This window comes from Panthera pardus, unplaced genomic scaffold (genome assembly GCF_024362965.1).
Source record: "Panthera pardus isolate Hobbes unplaced genomic scaffold, ASM2436296v1 HiC_scaffold_22, whole genome shotgun sequence".
Lineage (NCBI taxonomy): Eukaryota > Metazoa > Chordata > Mammalia > Carnivora > Felidae > Panthera > Panthera pardus.
Window position 1 is genome coordinate 30,554,378 of NW_026526788.1, and position 24,866 is coordinate 30,579,243.

General features: G+C 50.6%; 1 protein-coding gene across 1 annotated transcript in view; it reads left to right on the forward strand.

Moving 5' to 3' along the window:
- Positions 1-24,866, forward strand: part of LOC109264360 (core histone macro-H2A.2) — a 57,897-nt gene that overhangs the window by 32,102 nt on the left and 929 nt on the right. Inside the window, exons 3-8 of the mRNA XM_019444420.2 lie at positions 7,701-7,807; positions 9,012-9,209; positions 10,372-10,482; positions 11,988-12,087; positions 16,575-16,664; positions 23,092-23,266. Of these exons, the coding sequence (XP_019299965.1) occupies positions 7,701-7,807; positions 9,012-9,209; positions 10,372-10,482; positions 11,988-12,087; positions 16,575-16,664; positions 23,092-23,266 (781 nt within the window). The remainder of the gene's footprint in view (positions 1-7,700; positions 7,808-9,011; positions 9,210-10,371; positions 10,483-11,987; positions 12,088-16,574; positions 16,665-23,091; positions 23,267-24,866) is intronic.

The window sequence follows — 24,866 nt, forward strand, 5'->3', positions numbered from 1 at the left end:
AGACTTCAAGCTGTATTGCAAAGCTGTAATCATCAAGACAGTATGGTACTGGCACACAGACACATAGAACAAGAGAACAGAACGGAAAACCCAGAAACGAACCCACAATTATATGGTCGATTAATTTTTGACAAAGCAGGAAACGATCCAATGCGAAAAACACAGTCTCTTCAACAAATGGTGTTGGGAAACCTGGACAGCTTTCAGTAGAAAGAAGGGGAGAAGAAGAACGCAAAAGAATGAGCCGGACCACTTTCTTACACCACGTACAAACCCTCATGCGCTATTGGTGGGAGTCAAACTGGTGCGGCCACTGTATGGAGATTCCTCACAAAGTTAAAAATAGAATGACTCTACAATCTAAAAAGTATAAAATCGCTAATTAAAAGGGACGCATGCACCCCTATGTTTATTGCAGCATTATTCACAATAGCCAATGTATGGAAACAGCCCAAGTGTCCATCCATAGATGAATGGATAAAGAAGAGGTGAGATACACACACGCACGCACACGCGGAGTGGAATACTACTCAGCCATAAAAAAAGAATGACATCCTGCCATGTGTAACGACATGGATGGATCAAGGGAGTATTATGCTGAGTGAAATAAGTCATCCAGAGAAAGACAAATGCAATATTATTTCACTCATATGTGGAATTGAAGAAACAAAACAAATGAGCAAAAAGAAGAGAGAGACAAGCCAAGAAAGACTCTTAATTATAGAGAACATAATGATGGTTGCCGGGGGGGGGGGGTAAAATATATGCTGGGGATTAAGGAGTGCACTTGTTGTGATGAGCACTGAATGATATATGGATTTGTTGAACCGCTGTATTATACATCTGAAACTGATATTACACTGTATGTTAACTATATTGCAATTAAAAGAAAATGCTTATTAAAAACAGAAGTTAAAGAGTCATGGAATTATCTTATGACCCAGCAATTCCACTTCTAGGTATATGCCCAAAAGCATTGAAACTAGAGACTTAAACACACATTTATACACATCCATACGGCATTACCACGATAGCCAAAAACTGGAAACCACTCGAGTGTCAGCAGATGCGTGGATAAACGAGATGTGGATCCACGCAGTGGAATATCATTCAGTCATAAAAAAGAATGAAAGTCTGAGGCCCCCCCAGGCGGCTCCGTCGGTTAAGCGTCCAGCTTCGGCTCAGGGCACGATCTCGCGGTTCGTGGGTTTGAGCCCCGCGTCAAGCTCTGGGCTGACAGCGCACAGCCTGCTTCCGATTCTGTGTCTCCCTCTCTCTCTCGGCACCTCCCCCACTCTCTCTCTCTCTCTCTCTCTCTCTCTCTCTCAAAAACTAAATAAACCTTGAAAAGAATTTTTTTTTTAAAGGAATGAAATTCTGACGCGTGCTACAGCATGGATGAGGCTCGAAGACTTTGTGCAAAAGGGGATGGAAATAAGCCAGCAGAGTAGTCAAGTGCAAAGAGGCAGAGGGGAGAGCGGCAGCTGTAGGGGCCGAGGGGGGCTGGGGTGGGATGGGCCTTAGAGTTTGATGGGCATGGAGCTTCCGGTTTAAGGAAGATGAAGGGCAGGGGGTGGATGGCGGTGGTGGTGGCCCAATATTGTGAATTACTGAATGCCACTGAGTTATTCGCCTGGAAATGGTCAGAATGGTCAATTTCATGCCACGCCTGTTTTACCACAATGAAAGGAAGAGCCGCCATTATTCTGAGAAGGGGCCCACAGGCCTCACCAGCCTACCAGAGGGATTCCCCTGGCAGAGGGGGGAGAGGCCAGAGACAAGGAGCTCATCGGGGAGATGGGGCCCCCGGGGACCCCAGAGCTGGCTGGAGGCTCTGGTCAGGGGGGAAGTTCCCTCCCCAGGCTCCCAGAAGGAGAGGGGCTGCCGGGGACAGATGAGCACACCACAGTGTCCCATCGGCCTCTGGCAGACACCCTCCTCCTCCACGTAGAGCATCACCTTCGCCGACTCTCCAAGCTGAACCTCCTAAGGCAGCTTTTAAGTTGCACTGTTCCGCTCTTACCTCCTGCCCTGATGTCAATAGCAGCGACCTGGAATTGCCCGCTGATGTCCTGGCAGCAGGCCAGGACAGGGTCGACCAGGCCTGGGTCGGCGATTTCCCGTGGCCAGCTTACCACTCCCTTCAGATTCATGACTGGGGTCTCTGAAGATCCTCTCTCCCACTCAGTGCCTCAGAAAGGGAACCTAGGGCCACATGAACGGCCAGTAAAAGAAGGCTTGGGGGTGGGGGGGCTTACTTAGCCGAAAAAGAAAGTTGCACAAATTTTCAGCTACTCTGGGTGAGAGAGAGCAGTCTGCCTGCCTGATTTCTCCAGACTGGCCTCCTGGCTGGGCCTGGGTTCACACATCACCCTGATGCTAGAGCCATGAGGTGTGTCTAGTCCCCAAAAGAGGAGGAGGTGACACAATCTGGCACATGCTGGACCGTTCATCTAGAACATCCTTTCCACCTGAGAAGTCCCAAGCCTCCCAGAACGGACAGCACATTCATACTTTACTTTGTCGATCTGTAAAACGTTGATCCAGTGCACGTCTCCAATGTTAGTGAGGAAAATGGACTAAAAAAGCAAGCCCGAAATTCTGGGAAATAATTTTGTTTTTACCACCAATAGATACAATGTAAATGTAAGATGTTGAAAATGAAGAATTGAAATCGTTTTTATGGTGAGAAAATGTTCTGTAACATTTTTTAATTGAACGGATAAATAGGTTTTTTAAAAAGCTTGAATCTCAGGGTGACTTAAGTCATTGTGCCACATAGAAGACCTTGTTGACATCATTTCAGACAATTGGGACTACCCATTTAACACAAACACTTTTTTATCTAATGATTTTCATTTATAATATTTATGTTTTGAAAAGATCCCTTTGGCAGCCAGGGCCACACGTATGGTTGTGCAGGTTGTACACTGTGCAAGGGCACGCATCCAAGGGAGTATCGTTCGCATCACAGATCTCAAAGATTTGTATGTGTATTACGAGCATTCCCGGCAGATGGCAGTAAAGGGTATTGTTCTAGAGAAGTAAAGCATCTGGCAGAAGGAATGTCTTTTTCTAATTTGTACAAAGGCACCTATGGGCCAGCAGTGGCCTCTCTGCCGTGGATCTGGAGGAGGACAAAAATGGGGGCGGGGAAACCACTTGGACAGCCATTACAATTATCTGGGCTCAAAGAGAAGAGAGCCTTAACTCAAGTAATGGCAATAGGTGTGGAGAAGTTGGCCAAAGGTGTGTGATTGATTCTCAGGTCTCCGGTAGGAGCTGTGCGCGAATGGTGTGCCGACCCCAAGGGGGATGATTTGGATTTGGGGATGCGGTGAGTTTGATTGACCTGTGGAACACCAGGTGAGGCTGTCCAGGTGACATCACGGCAGGAGGTACAGATCTGATAACATGGGCAAGGGTGGCTCGAGCCATGAATGGATGGGTTTTCCCAGAAGACTGCATGGCCTGAGCAGACCAGAGGGCCCAGATGGTCCTCGGGGTCACCGTCACCTCATGGGCAAACGGGCAAGAAAGAAGGGGCTAAGGAAGGAGACAGTCTTGAAGGAGCGGCCACTCCATGCCCCCTGTCCCAGCCCTACATTTGCTGTGCTGTCTCCCATGTCCTGTGGGCCGGGATGTCTAATGTTGCTTTAGATCCTGGACAAAATGAGAGGACACGGCTCTTCCAAAATTATGTGCACGATGAGCTTTCCAACATCCCTTTTGGCTAGAGAAATCTTTTTTTTTTTTTTTTTACTACCAAATTCTAAGCTGTATTCCAGATGCTTCCTATAGCTGGAGGTGTGACTTCCGAGAATACAGACTTCCGTGGAAATCTCCACCAGTTAACAGAATAATAATCTTCTCACAGAATTTTCAGCAAAACACCTTTGGGCTCTATAAATCCGTTTTTCCTACTGGCTGCCAGCAGAAGGGTACTTGTGCTCTCAAGACCAGTAAAATCACTCGAGAATGTAACTACTGTATACAGTTCCTGTGACTATATTTGTCATAATGACATTGGAAAAATAGTAATAGTGATAGTTATTTCAGACATTTAAACCGTGAAGTCCTTGTCCCAAGGCGTGCCCAGACTAAACATCCTGCAGAGAAGAGAACTCCCAGATCTAGATTTTCAGCTGTGTATTATTTTTTTTTTAATTTTTTTAACGTTTATTTATTTTTGAGACAGAGAGAGACAGAGCGTGAATAGGGGAGGGGCAGAGAGAGAGGGAGACACAGAATCCGAAACAGGCTCCAGGCTCTGAGCAGTCAGCACAGAGCCCGACGCGGGGCTTGAACTCACGGACCATGAGATCATGACCTGAGCCGAAGTCGGACGTTTAACCGACCGAGCCACCCAGGCGCCCCTAGCTGTGTATTATGAAAGAGTTTTTCTCTTTGGGGCACCTGGGTGCCTCAGTCGGTTAAGTCTTGATTTCAGCTCAGGTCATGATCTCACGGTTCATGAGATCGAGCCCCGCCTCAGGCTCTGTGCTGTCATCATGGAGCCTGAGTGGGATTCTGTCTGTCTTTCTGTCTCTGCCCCTTCCCTCCACCCTCTAAATATAGAAATAAAAGCTTTTTTTTTTTAAGTTTTCCTAGAAGAAAAACTCTACCTCTGCTTTTACACTAGAGCGCAGAATCAAGGTTTTCTCTCTTATAACTGATTTCGGAAGGGCAGGTCCAGAAGCCCAGTGGCCTCCCGCCGAGCCTTGCCTGTGTGCCCCGCGTGGGTCTGCCTGCTGAATCACCGCCCTTCGTCTCTGGCCGAGCTGCCTTTGATTCCGGCAGATTGTCCATCTGTGAATCCAGTGTCCGTGCCTCCGTCTGTCAGGCTGAAAATAACCTGACCCCGGGGGGCTTCCCGAAGCCTCCAGATCTGTAAGGCTTCCCATTTAGCGCTGCCTCTCATGCTGACAGCTAATTTGAGGAACTCAGCAGGATGCTTAACGTCTTCCTCTCAGGGCAGGTGACACAGGCAGGAAAGTGATAGTCCAAGATGCTAAATTAAATTCAGTCGCTCAGAAGCTTAAAATTGGGAGGCTCCTTGACCCCATCCAATCTAGAATAGAAAAGAGTGAGTGCTCCTTCCTCCCGGGTGTGGTGAGTGCTCCTTCCTCCCGGGTGTGGTGAGTGCTCCTTCCTCCCGGGTGTGGTGAGTGCTCCTTCCTCCCGGGTGTGGTGAGTGCTCCTTCCTCCCGGGTGTGGTGAGTGCTCCTTCCTCCCGGGTGTGGTGAGTGCTCCTTCCCAGGTGTGGTGAGTGCTCCTACCTCCCAGGTGTGGGACCCCCAAGCTGGGCAGGTGCAGATAACTCCTTTTTATTGGGCACAATGGGGAGCTGCACATTTACCCTAGAGTCAGAAAAGGAAGCCCATTTGTGAAAGCTTTATAGCCACAGTTCTCCATGATGCGTACCCTTCTTTTAAGGGAAGGAAAGGGCCGGGCAGCAGCTTGAATGCAGCCAACCAGATGATCTAATAGGGCATGAATTTCAAATACTCTATCCCATTGTCCCAACAAGTATGCCCACACTTCTCAAACCACGGCCCCCCAGGCTCTGATTCAGAAAATGTCACCGTCACCGTATAAATGGATTGTTGGTAAACACAATATTCATTGCTTAATAATCTGGAAAAGATGTTGTGAGAGTGAATTCGCAGTGATTTAGCGCCTTCCATTATGGAAATTCCATATAAATATTTAACTCTAATGCTTACTTTATTCTAATTTTTTGTTAATCACATTTGCTTAGTTAATACGGCACACTTAGGCAGGTTTTTATTGCCATAGATTTTTATGAGTGATGGCAATTTTATGTGCTATTTATTTGAAATTAGGTTGATTGTGAAGATTCACACAGAATCGCCTGTTAATTTTAGGGCTTAGCGCTTATGCCATTGTACCAGCAAATTCTCCCAGCACACACGCACGCACACACACACTTTGCCACCACATTATCAGTGAGACAACACGTTGGCACATTGCCTCTAGTTTTCTAAGGGAAAGAATTTTTCTTTGAGGGCTCATTAATACTTTTGAAGGCAGACAAATTTGATTAGCAGAACATCCCTCTGCAATTGAGGAGGAAAGAAATAGGAGACAGAGGAGGAAGGGGAAAACAAACAGATGGTACGTCTACAGATTTTTTTTTTAATTTTGACTAAAAATTGTGATAACAGGGACACCTGGGAGGCTCAGTCGGTTGAGCGTCCGACTTCGGCTCAGGTCATGATCTTGTGGTTCACGAGTTCGAGCCCCACAGCAGGCTTTCCGTTGTCGGCTCAGAGCCTGGAGCCTGCTTCAGATCCTCTGTCCGCCTCTCTGCCCCTTCCCTGCTTGCACTCTCTCAAAAATAAATAAACACTATGTAAAAAATGTAAATAAATAAATAAATACAAATTTTGATGACATGTAAAATAGTTTCAGGAAAACTCTCCTTTATCGACTCTTATTTTTTAAATTTAATTTTATTTTCATCTTTTATTTTATCTTTGAGAGAGGGAGACACAGAGCATGAGCAGAGGAGGGGCAGAGAGAGAGGGAGACACAGAATCCGAAGCCGGCTCCAGGCTCTGAGCTGTCAACACAGAGCCGGACACAGGGCTCGAACCCATGAACGACCAGATCATGACCTGAGCTGAAGTCGGACGCTTAACCGACTGAGCCACCCAGGCGCCCCTCAACTCTTTTACATTTATCAGATGACATGTTTCTTAAACGTGCTTAGTCATGCTTAGATCCTAAGGGATATGTGGAAACCCCCCAAGCCCCAAATACCTTCCTTTCCAGGCTTTGTAGGTATCCCTGTTCAGAATTCACTTTCTGGGCTAAGCATATCCTCACCCCACGGTACAAGTTAGTTTTTCCCATCCCTTTCCTTTAGGACAGGAGGGACCTAGGGCACCAAGCAAAGAAGAAAGGGAGATTCTAAAAAGGGTCCCAATGGGTACCAAAGACAGACTTTAACCTACCTCAACTATGGCCCTCTCTCTTTAGGCTAAAAGAAATTCAGGTCCTATGTTAGGGCTCTGTATTGCTCGGAATTAACTCGTGCTTAACAAGAATTAACTCCTGTGGCTTAAACAAGAGAGTTTATCTCTCTCCTCATACAAAATAAGTCTATAGAAGACCATCCGGGAGTAAGGACAGTCTAGTCAGGAGTCACCACCATCATAAGAAACTCCAGTTCCTTCTATCTTGCTCTTCCTCTTGGCCAAATCCAGCCATCACGTCCCCAGTCGGCCAGCAGAAAGGGAAGAAGGTACATTCCCTTCATTGATGGACATTTTTGGAAGCACCATACAGTATAATTACTTGTCTTTCATTGGCCAGAATGTAAACACATGACCACAGTTCTCAGCAAGGGAGGTTGGGAAATCCTGTCTTCCTTCCTGTGTTTATGGGCTCAACAAAAAAAAATCATAGGTCCAAATATTAAGAAAGATGGCGCAGAATTAATGTCAAGGGCAACTCGAAGACTGCCACAGGATCGTCTATCAGGTCTTGCTTAAATATCTTACTCATCTGGAACCTGAGTTCTTTCCAGCATTCTGGATTTCTTTCCAGGCCCAGACATAAGACTGACAAACGAATAAATGTGATCCAATTCGGAGACCATTTCCAAAGAAGAGCTCCAAAAACCTCAGACCCCATTCTGTAGATTGCCTATTAACTCCCTCTTGTGATTTCAGCGGAAATTCTAGAATTGGCTGGGAATGCCGCAAGAGACAACAAGAAGGCCCGGATAGCCCCAAGACACATCCTGCTAGCAGTTGCCAACGATGAGGAACTCAATCAGGTAGGTCTGTCTGAAGCACGGACACAAGCTGCAGAATGGGTTTGCCAAACACAATGTTGCATGCGGACCCCGTTGGTTATAAGTCATTCCTGCTACAGTTCCCAATCACGTTAATACAACGAATTTTCCAGATCATGTAAGAGATGAAGAAATCCCGCTGGCTATATCATTCAGATAGAAAATAAAATTGCCTCTGGAAATGACCCATTATATATTTGGGTCTTTCCAGACCTTCCTGTCCTCTCTAAAAGCAAGCTCTCCGTGTAGCTGGGGAAGGTGCCGTGCATATATGTTGTTCATGATTTCTTCGCGCAAACATTGTTGACAACTCATTCTGATGAGGGCAGGAGAATCTTCCCTATATTATGGAACTAACTCCAAAGTTGCCATGAATGCCTCTCCCAGGAAGTGCTAGTCAGTAGATAGTACAAGAATTTGTATTCTAATCTTGTTCTTTTCAAAGTGTGCGTGATGTGAAGAATCAGTTCTTATCTCCAATCCATCGTGGGCTGATAATTTCCAAAAATACAATAAAAAATAATTGCTAGAAAAGTTTTTAAAAAACAACATACCGACCACAAGCCACAATCTTTTGGCCAGATCCAATAGATCCAATAGATCTACGATACCTCTGTCAGGTTGCTGTAAAAGTTTCTGGACTCTTCCTTGCAATTCCTGTATCTCTCTTGACCCTGACAGTAACTCTAACTGTCCATGGACCCGCCCTGGTTGTACACCTTGTAGACAGGAACTACTTGGGGATGTGCAGACTCTATTAATGCAGTAGTACATGTCAATTGTTTAGAAAGTAAACGTATTAATTGAGAGGTGCATGGTCAAACATATTTTACTGATGGAATGCGTGATCAAGAGTGTGGAGGTCTGTTGTTAACTGGGTCTAGCCCTAACATCGACCTTTGAACCCAGTTTTGTCAAGCTGTGCTCCCTCCCTGAGCACAGGTTTCAGCCTCCTTACCCTTTCATCTTCCCTTGTTGGTTTTGCTTTCTGTATGAGACCATAGGATGCCATGATACCTACAGAGACTCGCTCTACCAGTGGAACAGGAAAGCTAGTTAAACCACCCATCATGCTTTGGGAAAGCAAAGACCAGATTTAACACTTGTTTTGCCATCGGTTAGAACTGTATTAAATCCGGGACCAGCAAGCTCTTGGCTGCCCGAGCTCACGCGTTTCTCTCTTCAGCTGCTAAAAGGAGTGACCATCGCCAGTGGAGGTGTCCTACCCAGAATTCATCCCGAACTGCTGGCCAAAAAGCGAGGGACCAAAGGCAAGTCGGAAACTATCCTCTCCCCTCCCCCAGAGAAAAGAGGAAGGAAGGCGGCATCAGGCAAGAAGGGAGGCAAGAAATCCAAGGCTGCCAAACCACGGACGTCCAAAAAGGTGAGCCTGGGTTGCCTGTGTGAGCCAGGGATGCTCAGAGAACAGGAGAAGGTTGAAGCATCCAGAGTCCCCATCATTGTTGATGGGCTGGGGACTCCCCCCACTGGGAGAAAATGGTAAAGGGCCTCTGAGACTAGAGCTTAAATCACCAAGCAGGGACTACTAGAGGTTTCCAAACCCAAAGCCTGGGTGGCCTTCATGTTTCCAGATACTTCCACTGCCCCCGACAAAATCGTAAGTGAGAGATGATGGCCTGGAACTCTGCTTTGTATTTCTCTTCAGAGCTCCAGTCTGTGTTTGTCACAGACTGTCTGTCTCCCCCAGATGGTCGGCTGGGTTCAGCCAGTGGGATTTCAGGCGTTCAGGACAGCCTCATGTGCTAGGTAGCTATAGCTCGGAGATGCTTCCATCAGCTGCCCACCACGATCAACCACTAGCCACGTGCGGCTCTTTGCATTGGAATTCATTAAAACTAAATCAGAGTAAAAATTCAGTTCCTTGGGGGCACCTGGGTGGCTCAGTCAGTTAGGCAGCCGCTCAGGTCACGAGCTTGCCGGTTGTGAGTTCAAGCCCCGCATTGGACTCTGCACTAACAGTGTAGAGCCCGTGTGGGGACATTTTAAAACAAAATTCAGTTCCTTGGTTGCGCCACCCACATTTCAAGTGCTCGGCAGGCAGAGGGCATTTCCGTGCTCACAGAAAGTTCTAGTAGACAGCGCTGCCACAAAGGTCGTCAAATTTCCATTCCGCAGACCTCTGCGATAACACAAAAGATGTGTAAGAGTTCACGCCACTGCCTCTGTGCCCCAAGGAAATCCTGGGGAGAAGGGAGGTCGAACAGTGGGCTATGAATGACCCCACTTGGTTCCGATGCTTGCCATCTTAAGCTGCAGGCATTGCAAAGAACGACAGTGTACCTGTGTCCAGTCGGAGGAAGGACTACACATACCTGTGGACCTCTTGAACACACTTTACTTTGGGCTACGCCCTTCTCTTTCCCTCCTATTGCTCCCTTGCGTCCCTCCATCGAGGACGGCAGAACATAACACCCGCCACCTCCTTTCATATCCAAGGTGGTGATAGCCATAGGGAGGGCTTGATAAAGCCACTCTGGGCTTTTCCTGAATTATCTCCCACCTGTCCTTCTGATTTCTACCAACAGTCCAAACCAAAGGACAGCGATAAAGAAGGAACTTCAAATTCCACCTCCGAAGATGGGCCGGGGGACGGATTCACCATTCTGTCATCTAAAAGCCTCGTTCTGGGGCAGAAGGTAATAAAGAGAATTGTCATGTGCTGCAGTAAAACACTGTTGCATTTTTATAACCTACCGTTTGCAGGCAATGATGTTTCCTTCATCCCTCGTTCCCCTAACACGACTTTCACTCCGGTCTTGAATTATTCACGCTTACACTAAAGAGCTATGGCAGCGTCTACATTGTGAGAGTAAACAAACGCTTTAGTGCCGAGAATTATTCATGCCGGCGCCGGTCAGCCAAAGGTAAGCATAGGCCATCTTCCCGGTCAGGCCATAGAATGGCATCGTGGCCGGGAACTCCCCAGCGCCCCACTCATTTCTGTGCCTGCCCCACACATCCTTAGCTAACCTTCTCAAACGACTCTGGGAGGCCAGCCTTGCGTGTTTCGATGTAATGTATCAGGGCAAGAAAATAGAGATCTACGTTTCCTGAATATCCCTGGTGTTAGAAATGAATCATTTGCCAATAATTCAGTCTGCTTGCCTTTCTGGAATGCAGAAAGAGGACAAGCGGGCTATACATCTGAACAGCCTTCAGCAGCATAGCAGCAGCCCAGACGGACATGCAAATAATTCATTCCCACTAGCATACAGTTTACGGAGCAGACAATTTATCTACCAAGTCAAATGGGGCTGAAATAAGATACACAAGGCAACAGTCAGTTAATCATACCTCTGGTGGCTGAGTGTTCACAGCCTGATAATAGGATGCACTTCTAGAGAAGCCATTGGGAAGAGCGTGTTACAAAAGAGTGTGTATGTGGTGGGTTCCTAATTCTTCACTGACGAAAGCAGGAAAGCAAAGGTGTGGAGCTGAAGTCCCCTCCAGGGGCTGGCCGCGGTCGCATGATAACTGGCCTTCTCTGGCTTGTCTCAGGGGAACGGAACTGTCACGCTCGCACGGGGAGACGAGGGAAAATGTTCTGCATTCCGCTCAGTTATGAGCGCGCAGGGCGGCCTGTCACAAGCGTAGCCCTAAGAGTGTGGTCCCCAAAAGGCAAGGTGGCCAGACATAGGCAGGTTGGAATCCTAGAGCCCGCCACTATTCTCGAGCCAGGTCGTCGGCCACGCATCCCTGTCCCCGGAGGGGACATCAGGGTCGTCGGCCACACGTTCCTGTCCCCTGCTCTGGGAAGAATGCAGGGACCTGAGGGGAGCTGGGGAGAGCCATCCCGGGCTTCCCTGGCGGGAACTGCTCAGACCACATGCCACCGGACACCAAGGCCATCTGGACTGGGAAACGGAGGCATAAGCTAGAGGGAAAGGAAGAAACAGGGAGGGCCCATTCCTGCTCCCGGAAGAGGAGGCAGATTTGATGCTCAGTGTGACAGTCAAATCCACTGGGCTCAGAAGAGCTTCCGGAAGACCAAACACCCCGAGACGGTCGCTCCCACCGCGGCCCTTTATGGTGACAATTCAGTGTAAATAACTGAGAGAATTAACAGATGGGAGGTAAAATATGAAGACTTTTAATAGGACTTGATCTCTCCCACACTCTCCGTCTTTCCTTCCTGACGCAGCTCTCCCTGACCCAGAGTGACATCAGCCATATTGGCTCCATGAGAGTGGAGGGCATTGTCCACCCAACCACAGCCGAAATTGACCTCAAGGAAGACATAGGTAAGGTCCTGAGAATTCGGTAGAGGTTCCAAAGGCGAGCCCACTGTTCGGGCAAGTTCTTGTCAAGTTGGCCGTGGTCGACCAGATCTCCTCTACTTGGGGGACCACATCACACTCCGTCCTTTGGGTGTAATTAGACGGCACTACCAGAAAGTAACTAATTTTGTCTTTAATCTGGATATATTTTTGAAGTGTTCGCGGACGCATCGTGTAAAAACAGATCGTTAGTGAACAGCTTGACGAATTTTCCTCCCAGTGAACGTGTCTGTGTAACCAGCACCTTGATCATGAAGCAGAACCCTATCGGCGCCCCAGAATCCCCCTCCCTCCCCCATCCCTCGTACCACTCCCTCCATGGGTAACCGCTGTCCTGTCCCTTCCCAGCACAGACGGCTGCCATCTGTTCTGGACTTCATATAAATGAAACCATGCGGTGCGTCTTTGTTCGTGTCTTTTGCTCGACTTTGGATCTATGAAACACGCCCGTATTGTTGGGCGTGGTTGCAGTTCGCTCATTTTCTTTGCCGTGCGGTATTCCACTGTAGGAACACACCAGAACGTGGTGACCTTCTACCATCGACAGCGTTTGCGTAGTTTCTACTTTGGGCAATGATGCGTAGTGCTGTAAACATTGTCGTACGTGTTTGGGGTAAACCTCCCCATTTATTTTGAGCCTAAAAATTAAGAACACCTTTGGTAAAAAGGAAATGGACATCTGGAGAAAGTTGTCTGTGAGGCTGTGTGTTGAGTTACTTTACCGGTGGATTGCAGCCTGTCTCGAGGGTGGTGGAAGGGAGCTGTTCCCCGGGCGAGCTGGAGGAACAGGGAGGGCTAAGCTCTCAAGGGCACTCGAAGTAATGGCATTCTAAATGGTCACCACCTTATCCACTTTTACAAGACAGAAGTGCCTTAAACCCTCCATTGAAAAAAGTAAAGAAAGTGAGCAAAAAAGGTCTTTATCCCTGGGATTCAGGGCTTGGGTCTCAGCCCCGGGTTGGTAGGACTGGTGGCGGGGGGAGGGGGGTTGCCCAGGCCACTGGGCTCACTTAGGTGTCCCCAGGGGCATCAGAGGCCACTTGCTTTGCTGAGAAGGAGATAGGACAGCCTCGGTGCTGGGGGCAGGGTGAACCACAATGCAGAGAAACAGGACTTCTCTTGTATATAGAAACTGTAAAACTTCCTTCTTCATTGTTCAGACCCAGCCCAGGCCTTGTCAACTGCCCTGAACTCCCCCACTGTATGCAAAGACTCCCCCCAGTAGCCTTAGTCTTAATCTGCTTCAAGTGCTATTCTATCATTTCTAGAGTTTGCATTTCTATATCAGGAAAGCAATCACGATAGTTTTCTTTTTTTAAGTGACAGGGTGGTAATAGGATACAAAGAACACCGATAATGGGGCAAAAACTCAGATCGCAGCAATGAGGCTTCTGGGGTCAGGATGGGTCTGTGTCCTAGATTTTACCCATTACCTCCGAGCTGTGTGACTTTAAGCAGATTCCTCAAGCTCTCTGAACCTCACTTGCCTCCCCCTATAAGTGAGGATAACCATAGCACCCATGTCATAGGGACAGCGTGAAGGTTAAATAAGGTAACACACGGATGAGGCTAGCACAGTGCCGGGCTCATAAACATTTGATAAGTGACGGTCTTCTTTTTTTATTGTTGCTGTGCTGTTTAGAAGGGGTCCCTCCTATCATGATTCCATTTTCCACGACCATCACCCAAACCAATCACCCCCTGCAGATAAGACCCTGATTTAGTCTTTTTAAAGCACTGTGTGTCGTTCCAGAAAAATTCGAGCATACACAAAAATAACGGAAGAGCATGACGAAAACCCCATACACCCAGTTGCCCGAGCCTGCTCTCATGCTACCCACCCCCACCCCCCAGACGTCATCGTGTCTGTGGGCTCTTCGGAATGATCAGGGCTAGCATTTCGACAGCATAATTTTTTGACACGGTACCATCATCACAGCTAGAAATAGTAATGTTGTCGAATACTGGTGACTGTTCACATTTCAGTTGTATCACAAATACCAATTTGTGTTTTTAATTTTTTTAATGTTTATTTTTGAGAGAGACAGAGTGTGGGGGTGGGGGGGCGGGGGGCAGGGAGAGAGGGAGACACAGAATCTGAAGCAGGCTCCAGGCTCTGAGCCATCAGCCCAGAGCCTGACGTGGGGCTCGAACTCACAGACCAAGAGATCATGACCTGAGCCGAAGTTGGACACTTAAACGATTGAGCCATCCAGCGGCCCCCAGTTTGTTTTTTTAATGTGTTTGATTCAGGATCCAAATAAGTCCACACATCACAATTAGCTGATGAATCTCTTATAGCCCCTCGGTTCCCCTTTCATATCTTTTCCCTCTTTCTCTCTCTCTCTCTCTTTTTATTTCCAGTTTATTTTTTGAAGAAGCTGGGCCATTTGTCCTGTAGGGTTTCCCAAGTCTGGATTTTATGGATTACATGCTCCTGATGCCATTAAACCTGTTTCTTCTCTGTTCTTCTTATAAATTGGTAGTTGGATCTAGAGTCCTAATGAGATTCAGGCTCAAAAATTGGGGGGAAGACTGTTTGGTCAGTGATGGGATATTCTACATCAGGAGGCAGGTGACTCCCACTGATGCTCCTTCTCCAGGTTTGTCCGTTCCTTAGGGGTTGTGTGGGTGGGAGCCATATCCTAATTCTAGCATTCCTTCCTTTCTTCACTGGAATGCTTCCATAGAGAGAAAGTCCCCCCATCGACATTTCAGGTTGCTTTATGCTTGGGAGTCTTTGGGGAAGAGGGTGGGCTCGCCTTGCCTTTTACACGCTCCCATCTGGCCCTTGGCCCCAGTGCAGAGTGCAGGTGCAGAATGCACCTGTTTCCGATGCTTCTCGGCATGTATGGGGCCGCTGGCTGCGGGTCCTGGCCTTCTCCAGGCTTCTGTGACCCAGCAGATCAGCACTGGCCGGGAGTCTGAAGGCCAGGAAGGAGACTCTGAAGGCCCAAGATTACCATTTCCAAATTGTATCACTGAAACCCAAGCACCTTGGTGAAGAAATCCCCGCCCCTTCCCAGCCCCAGTGGAAACTGACTGCTGGAACAGGCACCTTTCCTCCATAACCCGCACAAAGCCCTGCGGCTCTCCAAATACGCCTGAGGGTGCGGGTGGGGAGTGGGAAGCTCCCTCACCAGCTCCCACCATCGTAACCGTGAAGAGAGAGAGCTGAGACTTGCCCCAGACAGTGCGATCACCAAGTTCATTAGAAGATGAAAACACGTGGGGGGAGAGGCCTCATCCCCCACCAAGGGCAGCAACCACCTAGCGTGGACAAGATGCCCTACGTCATCTCGGAGGCATGAGGAGCCCCAGCGCCCAGATACGGGGTTCCTGCTGGCCAGAGGTGGAGTCCTGCCATCCGTTGGGGGGGTCCACTTGGCCTCTGCGGAAGCACAATCCTGAAATACCGAGTTGGGAATTGTCCTAACATCAGAGACCCAAGGGCTCTCCAGTCAGAAAGGTCCTTAGAGGGGTGCCTCTCAGAGTTGCGTGTTTCCATTGAAAACCCAGGCCCAAGTTGGTGGAACACCACCGCAGGCTGCCCTGGCCTTGTCTGGCCTCTGCCCACCAGACTCACTACACACAGGTGGTGGTGAAATGGGATTGGGACCCCTGGAGTCTGCACCCAGAGGTTCCTGCTGTCACCTCGGGCCCAGCGCCAGGCTTAGGACCCGGTGCATGGTCTGTGAGATGCGCCCCCATGTGGGCCTTCGAATCACCAAGGCACTGAATTTAACCAACACAGCCTGCGGTCCTGAACCCAGAGATCAGAACACCAGAGCCGCGATTTTTTTTAAAGTTCACCTTTAGGGGTGCCTGCGTGGCTCAGTTGGTTAAGTGTCACTCTGGGTGTTGGCTCAGGTCACGATCTCATGGTTCCTGAGTTCGAGCCCCACGTGGGGCTCTATGCTGGCAGCTCAGGGCCTGCTTGGGATTCTCTCTCTCTCCCTCTTTCTCTGCCTCTCCCCTGCTCACTCTAAATAGATAGATAGATAGATAAATTCACCCTTAGTACAGCATGGGGTATATAGGCAATGGTATTGTGACCGTGCTGTGTGGTGACAGATGGCAGCTACAGATGGGGAGCACAGCACAATGTGTAGAGTTGTCCAGTCACTATGTTGCACGCCTGAAACTCACGTAACATCGTGTGTCCACTGTACTTCGATTTCTAAAAATCACCTTCAGGATTCATGTCGTGAGACTGCTTATGGCCAAATCGCCCCTTAAAAAGGCCCTTTGAAAGAGTTTGCTAGAATCTAAGCCCTGCTGGACAGAAGCCCAGAGACCCCTGCCAGCAGGGACCGCTGGCAACCCGACTGCAGAGTGGGGTTCCTGCTTTGCAAGTGCGGTTGGTTATCTGTTTTCTGGCCTACTGAAACTATGCGAAACAGTGTGACCTTGAAAAGGACAACAGCCATGGCTTCCCTTGTTCTCCGCAGGTAAGGCCTTGGAAAAGGCTGGCGGGAAAGAGTTCTTGGAAACGGTAAAGGAGCTCCGCAAATCCCAAGGCCCTTTGGAAGTCGCCGAAGGTAAGCGCGGCGTGGTGCCCGTGTTCCCGGCACCACCTCGCCACCCTCCCCGCCAGCGCCACGTGCTTCGCGCATGATCAGTTTGCCGAGCAAAATAGGCCTCAGCGAGTCAGAGAGTCGGCATCTCGCAGACAACTCGCGCAGGCCCGCGTACATCATTTCACACACTCTGGGGACGACAATGGGTCTGGAGAGTTCAAGGCAATTAGCATCAGATCACCCCAGAATGAAGCTGTTGGGTAACTTACACTCATCCTGCTGTCCTACCATCACCACTGTCCAACCCCGCAATTCTTCTGTCACCCCCAGTGGTGACTCCCTTCCCCCTCCGCCAGCCCCTGGCAACCCCCAGTCCGCCTTCTGCCTCCATGGATGTGCCTGTTCTGGACATTTCACGTCAACAGAATCACGGGCCATGTGACCTTTGGTATCTAGCCTCCCTGACTTTATATAATCTTACCAAGGTTCATCCACGTTGTAGGATGCATCAGCGCTTTGTTCCCTTTTTAGGGCTGAATAATATTCCATTATGTGGACCCATTTCATCAGGTGGGTTGTTTCTACCTTTGGCTCTTGCAAAGAGAGCTGCTGTGCGTGAACACTGTTGCCCAAGTTTTTCAGGGATATTGGGTAACTTTTTGACAGGTGGCTCCAACTTCAGATCCTTGTCCCCCCCCCACGTGCGCACACATCACCTCCGGGGACCGCGTACTCCGTGCCAAGTGCTGTCCCGATGCCGGGGCTCCGAAGGCAATGAAACCCACTCCTGCCCTCAAGCACTGGACGGTCCAGGAGGAGAGACAGACAACATAAGAGGGGCACAGGGAGGGAGCCATGCCCTCTGGAGCTGGGGAGGCTCCAGCGAGGGTGTAAGAACCCCTGGGGGCAGGGACGCTGGGCGGTGAGGGCATCGTGTGTGACAAGGCCCGGGTCCTGAGCCAGCATTTGAGAGTTTAAGCTGGGCCCTGTCGTGATCAGATCTGTGGCCAGAAAAGTAACGGGGCTATGTGGGATTTAGGAAACAAAACAGATGAGCTCATGGGAGGGGGAAAAAAGAGAGGGAAGCAAACCAGAAGAGAGTCTTAATGATAGAGAACGAACGGAAGGTTGATGGAGGAGAGGGGGCGGGGATGGGCTAAACGGGCGATGGGCACGGAGGAGGGCGCTTTTTGGGATGAGCACTGGGTGTTGTATGTAGTTGATGAATTACCCAATTCCACTCCTGAAACCAATATCGCACTGTATGTTAACTAGCCAGAATTCAAATAAAATTTTGAAAAGAGAAAGGAAAAGAAAAGAAAAGGGGCTTCCAGTCAAGAGAAAACATGAATCTGCTCTTTCTAATTGCACCTACCACGCCCCATACATAGAGCAATGATAGAATTTCACACTTAAAATTGTGAGACAGAGCCGCGTGGAGATGTGAGACAACCATTCGGGCGGGCAGGGGCAGAAGGGCGGGACGCGGCAGCAGCGGGGAAGGTCGAGGCCGCAGGCCGCCGGGCCCCAGGTCCAGTCACGAGTGGGGGAAGGCCTCCAACAAACTGCTGCCAGGGTGGGAAGGAGAGAAAACTAGCTGTTCTGCACAGGGTGGGAGGCTCCAGTGCACTTAGAAACAGAGTTCCAGAGGCAGAAATAGAAGCTAGAGAAGCAGTCTTTAAAAAATCATGGCTGGGGGCGCCTGGGTGGCTCAGTCGGTCGAGTGTCCGACTTCGGCTCAAGTCATGATCTCATGATCCGCGAGTTCGAGCCCCGTGTCGGGCTGGCTGCTGTCAGGACGGAGCCTGCTTTGGATCCTCTGTCCCCCTCTCTCTCTGCCCCCACTGCTCATGCGCGCGCTCTCTCAAAAATAAATAAAAAACATTAAGTAAAAACACATTTTAAAACAACATGGCCAAGGGACACCCGGGTGGCTCAGTCAACTGAGCATCCAACTCTCAATTTTGGCTCAGGTCAGGATTGCAGGGTCCTGAGACGGAGCCCCACGTCGGGCTCCGGGCTGAGCGCGGAGCCTGCTTGAGATTCTCTCTCTTTCCCTCTCTCTCTCTGCCCCTCCCTCACCTGTATGTGCATGAGCTCTCTCTCTCTCTCTCAAAATAAATTAAAATAATAATAATAAAGAAGTTCAAAAATCAAGAGAAACCTGCAAAGCAAGCTGAGGGGAAAGGCAGACCACGTAAAGACCGTTCTGACCACAGACTTCTCATCAGCAACCGAGGATTCTTGGATGGGAAAGAAACGGCTCCAAAGCCCCCAGGGGAAATACCATCGACCACAAATTCCACACGCCGCTCTGTTACTATTCAGGAGGTGGCGCAAAAGACACCGTGTTCGGACACACACAAGCTGGGTGGCAGAAATCACAGGCCCTTTTGCTGCAAGGCCCACGGGAGAGAAATGAATCCAGAAGGAAGGGGAAGGCTTCAGGAATAATCGCGAGCTAAGAAAGTGGGGCAGGTATGTTAGGTCCAAGCACCCGTGGCCTGGGACCCATCCGTGGTAGCTCTGTTGGAAGAAGGGATTGGTGAGGTTGAATCTGGAAGAGGGGAGACAGCTCATCAGGGTTTAACATCAGTGTGACATTTAGTTTAAAAATGCCATCCCTTATAAGACATGCCCTAATTGTATATATCATTAAGAAAGAATAAATAGCCAAGGGGCGCCTGGGTGGCTCAGTAGGTTGAGCCTCCGCCTTCGGCTCAGGTTGTGATCTCACGACTTGTGAGTTCGAGCCCCCCATCGGGCTCTGTGCTGACAGCTCAGAGCCTGGAGCCTGCTTCGGATTCTGTGTCTCCTTCTCTCTCTGCCCCTCCCCTGCTCGTGCTCTGTCTCTCTCAAAAATAAATAAACCTTAAAAAAAAAAAAAAAGGAATAACCATCCAAGATGGGATATCTAATAGGAGACCCCACATAAAGCTGGGAATGTTCCACTCGAGAGCAAGCAAGACTTGAACCCACCACGCAGAAAGGGCAGCAAGTATGTATCTTGACCTTGACCTTGGGTGGACTGAGGGGGGAAAAAACCCCACTAGAGAATTTGAGCCATAAGCTGGTACTCCTATGGATTTGCTGTCGAATCCAGTGCGGCCCAGAAACCTCAGGCAGGGAGGTTAGTGGAACATGAGACCGGTTTGGTAGTGGCCCCAGGTGACAAGCAGATGCCACTTCTGTCTGGAATAACTCCGCTCAGTCCGGGCTGGCAGCCGTCGTAAGATGCATCCTGATTCCAGCTGGGAAGCTGAATGGGAAGCGGGAGAGATGAAGCAGAGGGTCTTTGAATGAGACAAGTCAGAGGAAACCAGCTGACGTTTCCAGTGACAGATGGAGAAGAGGGGAATCGGGCTTCGGAACCAGGGGCGCCGGAAAGTTGGCTGAGGTGCACGTCCCTGGTGAGAGGTTGGGAAAAGCTGAGGAGGAAAATGGCTTGCAGGTAGTTGCCTAGTTGCTGCCTGAGTGCCGCCTGCAGCAGCAAGAAGAGACCCGGGCCCAGACGGAGAGGAAGAAGAGAGGCTGTTGCAGGAAACTGAGGCAGAAGGAAAATCATGGTGTCAGGGAGACCAAGGATTGGCAGCTTCCCAGCAGGACAAAGGGCCACCCCGGAGCCCCCTTCAGCTGCGGTAACTCTGAGAAGGTGCAGGGCCTTCCAGAATGTGATGGCTTGCCTGAGGGAAGGTTCTGGAGGCTCCTCGCAGTGACACTGCTGCCCTGAGAGCACAGGTCTTCACCGGTGAAGGTGGCTCCCCAGGTGACACCACATCAGTGCCTTGGTGCCTCTACCAAGTCTCAGCATCCCAGTCCCCAAGATACCTTAACCCTTGTCCTGGGCACATCAAGGGAACATTCTATATCATTACAGCTTCAAGCCGTATTGTCCGTTTTCAGTTGCCACGGAAAAAGCTTGTCTTAGGATACCTTCAAAATCTAGTGTAGTCGAGGGTCTCAAAAGGGAAGAGAAGGGTTTGTTTTAATAGATTCAATGATTGACGTAATACTGCCATCTAGGAGCATATTCCTGTTATTTAAATGACTTTACATTAGGGGCTCCCGGGTGGCTCAGTTAAGCATCTGACTCTTGATATCAGCTCAGGTCATGATCCCAGGGTCATGGGATTGAGCCCCAAGTCAGCATGGAGCCTTCTTGGGATTCTCTCTCCCTTCCTCTCCACACCCCCCTCCTGCTCGTGTGTGCACTGTCTCTCTCTCTCTCTCTCTCTCTCTCTCTCTCTCTCAAAAATAAGTAAACATTAGGGGCAACTGGGTGGCTCAGTCAGTTAAGCATCCGACTGACAGTTAAGCAACTTCGGCCCAGGTCATGATCTCGCCATTCGGGAGTTCAAGCCCCGCGTCGGGCTCTGTGCTGACAGCTTGGAGCCTGAGCCTGCTTCAGACTCTGTGTCTTCCTCTCTCTCTGCCCCCTCCCACTCCCACTCTGTCCCTCTCTCAAAAATAAATAAACATTAAAAAAATACTGTAAATGACTTTACATTAAAAAGACACCATTCAGCTGGTAACATGATTATATTTTAAATTTATGTAAAATAAATCCACCCAGTATGTGAAGAGCCAGCAGACCAGAGTAGAGAAGCCTCAGAGAAATTGCCCCCAGCAGTGGGACCAATGCCAAGTGTCCCCGGTTCTCTGGAGAACAGCCCCGGACTCCGGGCCCGGGGACATTCTGCTCCTGGTGTGCAAATATACACGGTCATAGAGTCCACCCGGTCACGCCCCCTGCCTCCTGTATTTATGTTGGCAAATTTCCTTCACTCACTCACCCGTCAGGCGGCCCGCACCCAGCAGGGCTCTGGGAAGGCAACTGGCCGACCCAAAGGGCCACAAAGAGTGTCCACCCGCCCAACCCGGCAGGTGCAGCCCTCAGTTCCCCAACACTGTGGATGTTGCTAGGAAACACTTCTCAAAAACTAGGCGGGCATCGTGTATTTCAACTAAATCTTTCTAACCAACCCCCCACCCCGCTCCAGAACGCAGCAGGCACCCGTCTATGTTACAAGCACACCCGGTTCCTTGAGGGGCACGGAGCCCCAGCTCCGCAAGGTGGGCGGCTTAGGGGAGGTAGCGCGCGGCTGTGGCCGGAGAATGGCCAGTGGGTCAGAGCCAACTGCTCGGCGTGGGATCGGGGGAGTAAAAAGGAGCACGAACGGAAGCAACGAGACAAGGCTGGTGTAAGTCGACTTCACCACCCGTTTTGAACCCCTGCCCCCAGTGTGGGCTCCTCACTGACCTAAAGACAGTCCTGCCCGGGGGCATGTGCAACGGAGTGGTGCGGCGGTTCTCAATTTACGGAGGGCCCTAGACCACACACGCACGCGCACACACGCACGCACACACGTGCAAGTCCCGCACCGGCCCTACTGAGCCTGGATCCTGGGGGCCCGGTGGGGGCGGCAGGGCCTACGCATCTATTAATTAAAAGCTGTTGTATTCGTGTCCTATCACTGCTTGTGACCAGCTACCACAAACTTAGTGGCTTCAGACAACACAGACCGACTCTCGATGAGCGTCAGAGGTCAGAAGTCCACGGTCAGTGTGAAAGAACTAAGATGAGGTTGTTGGCAGAGCGGGTTCCTTCGCGGGGAAGCCGCTCCTTGCCCCTCCCAGCTTCCGGGCTGGGCCGTTCGGGGCTCCTGGACACATCGCCCCAAGCTCTGCTCCGTCCTTACTTCGCCTTCTCCTGCCTTTGGCCTTGCTGCCTCCCACTTAGAAGGACCCGGGTGATCCACTGGCGGCACACCCAGCTAACCCAGGATAACCTCCCCGTCCCACGATCCTTCACTTAATCACACCTGCAGAGTCCCTTCCGCCACGTAAGGTCACGCTCGCAGGGTCCAGGGACGAGGACGTGGACATTTGGGGAAGGCCATGCCTCAGCTGTCGGGGTGATTCTGGTGTGGACCTTTGACTGGGAGCCGTCGTCAGTAGGTGGCCTGGCCGAGTGACGGGGTGGCAGAGCACGGGCAAGTCACATCGGCTTTTAACGCATCCGTCTGCAGCTGGTGCTGACCGTCCAGAGCAATTCCAACAGCGAAAATGCACGGCCCCATCAGAAGCACAGAACCCGGGGGCGCCTGGGTGACTCAGTCAGTGAAGCATCAACTCTTGGTTTTGGCTCAGGTCATGAGCTCATGGTTCATGAGTTCGAGCTCCCAGTCGAGCTCTGCGCTGTGCGGGGCCTTGTTGAGACTCTCTCTCTCTCTCTCTCTCTCTCTCTCTGCCTCTCCCCGGCTGGTGCTTTCTCTCCTTCAAAATAAATAAATTTAAAAAAAGAAGAAGCACGGAACGTTGCCCAGCTAGCTGCTCTGGCTTCCCTGTCCGCACACATTTGAGAGGCTCGGGTGGGGTTCCGCCCAGCCCCCAGGAGGAAGGCGGAGACCTGGGAAATAACCCGCAGTGTTTCTCTCTCCTGTCCCAGCCGCTGTCAGCCAATCCAGCGGACTCGCAGCCAAATTTGTCATCCACTGTCACATCCCTCAGTGGGGCTCCGACAAATGTGAAGAACAGCTCGAAGAGACCATCAAAAACTGCCTGTCGGCGGCAGAGGACAAGAAGCTGAAGTCTGTGGCGTTCCCACCGTTTCCCAGCGGCAGGTAAGGCGCGCTCCTCGGGGTGGGCGGGAGGTTCGGAATGTGCTCGTCCAGCACACTCCCGGGGGCCTGCTGCCCTCCTACTTATGCACATCCAGTCTGACCATTCCAGAAGACGTGACCCAGGGCTGCCGGCCCGGCCAAGCATGTTGACCAGGGGATGGGGCGAAAACCCCAATTTCCGCCCTTCGAAACACAGAGAAAGGCAGCTTCAGAGAGGAGCAAGAGACAGTGCTTCTCCGAGAGCCAGCCATGTTCAACGCCCACGTCCCCGCCTGCTGCCCATCCGAACACGTGGTCAGAAAACACCAGGCTTGGGGCCCCCCGGGGGGCTCAGGTGGTTAAGCGTCCGACTTCAGCTCAGGTCATGATCTCATAGCTCACGAGCTCAAGCCCCGCGTCAGGCTCTGTGCTGACAGCTCAGAGCCTGGAGCCTGCTTTGCGTTCTGTGTCTCCCTTTCTCTGCCCCTCCCCTGCTCTCTCTCTCTCTCTTTCAAAAATAAATTTTTTTTAATTAAAAAAAAGAAAGAAAGAAAACACCAGGCTCGAAGGCCTTGCTACTCCAAGGGCGGTCCATGGACCAGTAACTCTGCTGTGTCGGAACGTGAGAGTACAGAGTTTCAGGCCGCAGCCTGAATCCCCGGGGGACTCGTGCGCTGCCGGGGTGGAGGGGAGCAGAGGCCAGAGGCCGAGGCCCTGGCAGACACACCCAGAGAAGGGACAGGCTGTCCCCCGGGGTCTGCTTTGGGAGTTCGGAGAAGTGATCGTTCTGATCGGCACAGACCCCAGCTGGGAGCATAGCAGGTACATAATGAGGATCTCTGTCCTCACAGGTAGCCTGCCTGTCCTCTCCTGTCACACTCGTGGCCAATGCAAGCTGTTGCTTCAGTTTTCAACACCCTCTCTCTTGAGAGATGCCCGTCTGTAACACGGGCAGGATTTACACACTGAAGATGGTCTGTTATAGTCGAGTGACGGGCAGGCTGAGAGGGAAATCGTGAGGCCTGGCTTCCCGCTGTAATCCCGTCTCAACCCAAACAGCGCTGGGTCTCCACAGCCTGGCCCAGAGGCACGGCGGGCTGAATTCTCCACGTTGCCAGGACCACGTGCCGCAAGGACACGACATCCCAGTGAGAAGAATCCCTATCAGACAGGCCCGTCCTGCACCCGCCCGCCCCAGGGGGCTTGGTGGCTGACCCTCAATCGCCACAGCGGCCGTGTCCCTGGAGGCTGGTGCCATGGCCCAGCCTGGTGGGCAGCTCCGTCTCAGCTTGGTGACAAGGGCCCTACCCAGAGTCACCAGTCCCCGACTTACAGCGGCATGTCCATACGGGTTAGTGAAAGGCACACAAGGTGCACAAAAAAGGAATTATGAAGACATGCTCTTGAGTGCACATTTCTGCCCTTTAACGATCTGACGTTGTAAAGCAGTTTTTTTTTTTTAATGTTTATTTTTGAAAAAGAGACAGAGGCAAGCGGGAGAGGGGCAGAGAGAGAAAGGGAGACACAGAAGCAGAAACAGGCTCTAAGCTGTCAGCACAGAGCCCAACGCGGGGCTTGAACCCACGAACTGTGAGATCATGACCTGAGCTGAAGTCGAATG